A 7,158-nucleotide genomic window follows, 5' to 3' on the forward strand; every position below is an offset into this window, starting at 1 on the left:
TGAAACACATGCAGCTGGTGGAGGAAAAAAAAGGGACAGCGGTATTTAAAAAGACACATTTTATAAAACAGTGGCTACACTCTTTCAGGGTAAACCTTGCTGTTAACATTACATACATAGCACATGTGCTTTTGTTACAAGGTCGCATTTTGCCTCCTCCCACCGCGTGACTACCCCCTCAACCTTCCCCCCTCCCTGTGGCTAACAGTGGGGAACGTTTCTGTTTAGCCACAGGCAAACAGCCCAGCAGGAATGGGCTCCTCTGAGTGTCTCCTGAAGAAAAGCACTCTATTTCAACCAGGTGACCATGAATTATATCTCTCTCCTGAGGATAACACAGAGAGATAAAGAACGGATTTTGGTTGAATGCCAGCAAACATACACTGCAATGCTTTGTTCTACAGTGATTCCCGAGTATGTGTTACTGGCCTGGAGTGGTAAAGTGTCCTACCATGAAGGACGAAATAAGGCTGCCCTCCCCAGAAACCTTTTGCAAAGGCTTTAGGACTACATCTAGGAGAACCGCAAATGCCAGGGCAAAGTAATCCTTTCACATGCTTGCTTTTAAACCATGTATAGCATTTTAAAAGGTACACTCACCAGAGGTCCCTTCTCCACCTGCTGGGTCCAGGAGGCAGCCTTGGGTGGGTTCGGGGGGTACTGGCTCCAGGTCTAGGGTGAGAAACAGTTCCTGGCTGTCGGGAAAACCGGTTTCTCCGCTTGCTTGCTGTGAGCTATCTACAACCTCCTCCTCCTCCTCATCTTCTTCGTCCCCAAAACCTACTTCCGTATTGCCTCCATCTCCATTGAAGGAGTCAAACAACACGGCTGGGGTAGTGGTGGCTGAACCCCCTAAAATGGCATGCAGCTCATCATAGAAGCGGCATGTTTGGGGCTCTGACCCAGAGCGGCTGTTCGCCTCTCTGGTTTTCTGGCAGGCTTGCCTCAGCTCCTTCAGTTTCACGCGGCACTGCTTCGGGTCCCTGTTATGGCCTCTGTCCTTCATGCCCTGGGAGATTTTCACAAAGGCTTTGGCATTTCGAAAACTGGAACGGAGTTCTGATAGCATGGATTCCTCTCCCCAAACAGCGATCAGATCCCGTACCTCCCGTTCGGTCCATGCTGGAGCTCTTTTGCGATTCTGGGACTCCATCATGGTCACCTGTGCTGATGAGCTCTGCATGGTCACCTGCAGCTTGCCACGCTGGCCAAACAGGAAATGAGATTCAAAAGTTCGCAGTTCTTTTCCTGTCTACCTGGCCAGTGCATCTGAGTTGAGAGTGCTGTCCAGAGCGGTCAGAATGGAGCACTCTGGGATAGCTCCCGGAGGCCAATACCATCGAATTGTGTCCACAGTACCCCAAATTCGAGCCGGCAATGTCGATTTAAGCGCTAATCCACTTGTCAGGGGTGGAGTAAGGAAATCGATTTTAAGAGCCCTTTAAGTCGAAATAAAGGGCTTCATTGTGTGGACAGGTGCAGGTTTAAATCGATTTAACGCTGCTAAATTCGACCTAAAGTCTTAGTGTAGACCAGGGCTCAGTGTCCTTGTCATACATCCTGAGGGTCCTTGCAAAACTGTGTTATGGGACAAGAATCATATTCTTTTCTGATCAGATCAATTGGCGAGCCCATAATCTTTATTACATAAACAATAATATTAATCCGCTAAAAATCCGGCAACAGGACCTCACATTGGATCATCAAACTGATTTTATTTAATTTTTGAAAAAAAAAATGTAATTTCAGAAAGGGACATACCTGCCTCAGACGTACATAATCCAAGAGGAGATGATTGTTACAGAGCATGTCAGTGACATGGAGCAGCTTGGCTCCTTTATCTATCGCCTGTGCAGCGGCAAAGAGACTTACAGGCTGAAGCGGAGGACTGCTAGGAGACGTAAGATCCTTGTGGTACTTGATTGTATTAACCCTGTTTTCCACTGTGTCACAGCTGCTGACAGCAGCAATTGACTCATGGTGATGAGCGGTACAGACTCTTTTGAATAGCCACAAGCTTTTCAAAACTTTCCCACCGTTGCAAACACCAGTTCAGATCCACCCCTGTTAGTGACATTGGAAGCTCCTGTGTAATTGTGTACTGGCTGCTGCAGGAATTTTTAGCAGTGTGTGTATTAGCCTAATAGAAAGGTTGATAAAATGCTCATAAGAGCCATTTACATGAGAGCTTCTGGAACTGAACTAGTATTAGGAATGCGGGGAAATTTTTCAAAAATATCCCTAATATACACACCTATTTCAGTGGTAGCTATTGAGAGCAGATAAAATCTGCAAATAGACTTTAACTGAGCCCTACTGTGGGGCTTATACCGCCAATAAAATAGTGAGACTGAAGAACTGGTGAATAGGGAGCACTGGACATTGTCTATGTCGGGATTTATTTCAGAATATTCAGGTATTCCTGATTAACTATTCCAGTTTGGAAGTGGATTAGGCTAATTTGGAATAAGGCATACTGATCCCAGAATAAAAGCATCCGCACACCAAATTAACCAGAAATAGATAATCTGCTTTAAAGTGACACCTGACCTTATTCTGGATTTATTTTCAGGTATAGACAAGCCCTTAGACTATTTTAGTCCCTAAGGTGATGCAATGAAATTCATCTGTGAGTGCCTTATATTCAAAGCTAATGTAGTCACAAAAGCTTTTTAACCCCAGCATTTTTAACTTACTCACTATCCAAAGTCCTTATTCTCCTACAATTGTAATATATGTTAGATTGATTGGATCAGATTAGATTTTTGAGAGGCAGGGAAAGAGGAGGGTTGCAAGCCTTTTAGTATGTTGGTTAGAATCTCCATAGCTTGAGGCTCCATTTATCCCAGGGAGTCTCAGCCTGGTTCTTGCCTCACCTATCAGTTAAAATATTTATTCTACATCTTCTTTTGGAACAAAACATACTCATCATTTCCTGCTTCCTTTCTCTATTAACCTACTGCACCAACCAGGGTAAATGGGTACTGTGATGATACTATGATTCTAGAAATGCTGATAGATATAGATACAAAAATAGGTAATCACGGGCTTTGTTGCAGCTGTGTGGAATAGCTGCCATGCAAAGCTATAATGGAAAATAGGTTCTGCAGTGCAGAAAACTGTTAAGATATTAGGGATGCTGGCATGTGCAATACTTGTTTTCTGAAGAGGTTCAAACTTACTCCAGGACAGTTGAATAAACGGAAACTTAACCTGAGGTGGCAAGGATTTAAGCACTCATTAGCTTCACTGGGTGCCCTGTCGGACTGTCTCTTGAGTAAGACTATCTGGGATGATTTAATTGGGGATCAGCCGTGCTTTGAGCAGATGGATGGACTAGATGACCTCCTGAGGTCCCTTCCAACCCTGATATTCTATGATTCTATCTCTTGATTTTTGAACTAATATTAAGAAGCTGTGCACTGAAACCAACTTTTCCACACTACTCCCTATCCCTTTCCCCTGCTATTCTAGCAAATACACTGGGTCAGTAAGGGCTTCACTCTGGTGCAGGGATCCACCCACTTGGTTCTCACTGCAGGACTGTGGCCTAGGTATGACATTTGTTTTCTGCGGGAAGTGAATTTGCACAGCTTTCCTTGGTTGATATACAGTTGTTGCTGTATTTCAGCATGCTGGAGTTGTTTGCATGTCGTCTGATTTTTTTTTTCCCCGCCTCATCCCAGACACACCTACATAATGCAACGATTCTAACTTGGCTTTTGTTTTTGGTCTCTCTTAGGTATCAATCGACGTGAGGCTGGAAACTGTAATCACATTCGGCACTTTGAAAACACTTTTGTGGTTGAAACTGTTATCTGCAAAAAGTCATGAAGCAGCTCTTCAAATGTAACCTTCTGCTTTGCTTGCACACACGGATCCTCTCCTTAGAAGTGATAATCTGTCTTACTTTTTTACTCTCTCCCCTGCTTGGGCAGCACTAACTTCTCAGATCCCTTGTGATTATACATTGGACTCTATTGTCTCTGTACTGTATGTACTACTTACTTGGGACTCTTCGTTGGGCTTAAATTTACACAGTAATCCAAAATGCGACTCAGAATAGACACAGCAGGACAGGAATTCCATCCTGGAGGATACGTGCTCTGGGAAGTGCGGGGATGGAAACGGAGGGTAAGAAATAGCATGCCGCATAGAAATGTTTCATTCTGCCGGAATTAGTGGATGGTTTCATGCAGATGTAATGTCGGCACAGAAAAGCCAAAGTAAAATAATGCCATTAAAGGCAGGTTACCATTTGGATGTAATAACTAGCAGAAGGCTGTTAGATGCGGTAAGAAAACAGGTATGAGGTTTGCAAATGCTGCATCTAGGGAAGTTCTGCCAAACAAAGTAGTAACCCTAAAGTGTAAATTCTTGTTCCAAGTCATCCAGTGAGTGTGTCTGCTAAGAGCCTATTTCACAAACAACAAATGGAGCCTTTACACACTGCTTGTGCACATTGCTCTGAAATTATCACAGTGTACTTTTCTGAGCAAGGACTATCTGATTCGGTACCCATTGACCAATCTGCACCCCTCAGCTGATCTGCAGGCAGGGGGGTGGGGAGAGGGGAGCGTGGATTCTAGAAGGAGCCAAAGGAAAAAGAGAGTGACTAAATTGAATGGAGAGTGATTCAAGCTTCATTGCTTCATGACCACAAAGCAGTGAATGGTACACAAGTATATATGCCCCAGCACAAATAATGGGCCCATCTTTGGGTAACTTTTGATAGCACACTGTGATATTTTCACCAGGAGGACACTGTTCTTCAGCATTTAGCCCAACATACTGAGCACAGACATTTATCTTTTTATACTGGGCAGACAGGCCTTCTCTTTCCATATATTTTCCTGAAGTAAATAAAGGGACAGAGCCTCAACTGGTATAAATTGTCATTGCTCCATTGCAGTCCCTTTAACTGGTTGTTGAAGTCAATGGAGCGATGAAACTTGACACTGGCTGAGAATCTGCCCCATACAGGTCTAACTACTATAATCCATATTTTAAAAAAAAAATTCCATACTTATTTTCTATCTGAACATTTCCACTGGTTTCACACTATCAGAGGCTCGTGGTCCTAACCCATTTCACATGTCCCCTCTCTGTCTCACAGTCTGAGCTATGGGGTATTCCCCTTCTCCATGGGGCATGGAGGCAGACCAGCTAATTGGATGTATGCTAGGGGCAAGGAACAGCCCAGCTCTTCACTGGAATTCAGCAGAGTTCTCTGCCTCCACTTCTATGCAAGTGGCATGTTAAGGGGGTCTGCTTGTTTGGGGACTTTGAAGATCTTAATGTAATAGTTAAGCAGCTTTTTCAGTTTTTTGACATTCGTTTTCCTTCCTTTAACCTGCCAGGATCTGTAATGTGTCCCTAGCCCATCTTGCAAGCACAGCCAGTGACCCCAGCTGCAGAGCTTGTAGAGGTAGCTGCATCAGCATGAACAGTCTGTGTTTTTGAGAGACTTCTTTTGCATAGTGTGAAACAGTCCTCTTTTTGTAGCGTCACAAACACTGGTGTGGGATATTTTTATGCCAGTAAGTATTGTCTAGCCATGTGCAGTCTTGCAGAACTACCTGGCCTGTTAAGAGAGACCACTCAACACCCATATAGTTTTTTTAAAAATGCTGATCTACAGATGTGATGGAATCCCAGTATAGACATCGGAACAAGACCAAGATTTGGTTGATCAATATACTGCATAGAAATAGTGTGAGCTGAACTGCATGTCTCTTGATCGGCAAAAAAAAAATTGTAGGGTAGTTATGTATTTTTCTCTGCTCTATAAATCCAGTTCAATTAAGTAGGTCCTTGAAATGCAGGCCTTTTTTTTTGCTTGTGTGAATGGGGTGGATTTCGAATTGGCACAGTCTTTTTAATTGGTTTCCAAATCTGGACTTGTTCCCCATCTGTTGAAATGAGCTTGATGATGTTTTAGAAAGAGGAAAGATAAAGTAAAAGCAAGTACAATCATTAACTCCACAGAACCAAAAAAAAAGATGTTTTGTGACAGACAACTTTAAAGTAGTAATGCTGTGAATTAATTATACGAAACCAAAAGCAAAAGTTTTAGGCAAGCATGCAGCACAACGGTAATTTGTCTGTCCTGAGATATGGAGGGTTATTTATATAAACTTATAAAAAGGAATGGTTAAATTTTAACCCATCAGAATGCAGACTTTTTAGACTTACTCAAATGTTTACGCTTATGGAAAAGGAAAAGTCCTGGACAATTCACACAGCTTAGTAAGGTATGTTTCCCCCAACAGCAGTAGGGTGTGTGCTTTATGTAGAATAGAATTTTGTGTTTTGAAAATTTAATCTGTTTAGTCCTAACCCTGCTTTGCAAAGTGGATCACTAACGTGTACTGGGAGCGGGGGAGGGAAATGAGCACCTATCAGTTTGCTTGATGGAAATACAGCAAATTGGTAAATTTAAGCCCTGCATTTATTTTTGCTTTTAGGAATGTCAGCCAACCTGCACTCAGGTAGAAATACAGACTTTTTTTCTCTTTCTGATTCTGCATGTTTTAGCCGGTCATTAAATATGCTAACTATGTGCAATCCCTAAACTTTAAGAATAAGGCCTTAGTTCTTTAGCGTGAACTAAAGTAATCACAATTCATAGGATCAAAACAGCAGTTGCCTAGTAACAAAACTTAAAATGCTTTGTATATTTTGTCTGTTAGAGAAATCTGACCTGTTAATAAAATCTTTTACCTCTGATTTCTTAGTTGTTTCTTCTTTATTTAAAGGGTCAGGTTTTTCTGTGATGCGGTTGTTGAGAGGTACCAGATTGTTAGCTATGGAAACTGAAATCACCTATTTTGTCCCAGAACAGATCAAGCACAGATAGCAGCACTGGAAACTGCTATACCAATGTGCCATCATCCTTAGTTTGGAGGGATCACCTCTAGGGATGACTGAGAAATGCAGTCACCAGTGGAGTAGGAGCGAAGGTAGGAGCTCAGTTGGCTCTGTCTGACATTTAGGGAGCACCTGACAAAGGATGACTCCTCTTTCACCATCACCCAGGGTGGCCCAGAAGATGGGGGAGAGAAGAGAATCTGAGAATCGTGGAGTGGCAACCAATTATGTCTCCCTGATAGTCTGCCCCAGCCTTAGGAGCTACTCTAACATGCCAGCTGGGGAGAA

General features: G+C 42.9%; 1 protein-coding gene across 3 annotated transcripts in view; it reads left to right on the forward strand.

Annotated features, from left to right (window-relative positions):
• ITM2C (integral membrane protein 2C) overlaps nt 1–6,722 on the forward strand; it is a 46,181-nt gene extending 39,459 nt beyond the window's left edge. For 2 of the 3 annotated variants that reach the window (XM_084638297.1, XM_084638298.1), the window contains exons 5-6: nt 1,750–1,900; nt 3,743–6,722. In XM_084638297.1, the coding sequence (XP_084494423.1) occupies nt 1,750–1,900; nt 3,743–3,834 (243 nt within the window). In that variant the 3' untranslated portion in view covers nt 3,835–6,722. The remainder of the gene's footprint in view (nt 1–1,749; nt 1,901–3,742) is intronic. The other variant, XM_084638299.1, reaches the window with a different exon arrangement.
• The last annotated feature ends 436 nt before the right edge of the window (nt 6,723–7,158 follow it).

This window comes from Lepidochelys olivacea, assembly GCF_965140295.1.
Source record: "Lepidochelys olivacea isolate rLepOli2 genome assembly, chromosome: 9".
Taxonomy (NCBI): domain Eukaryota; kingdom Metazoa; phylum Chordata; order Testudines; family Cheloniidae; genus Lepidochelys; species Lepidochelys olivacea.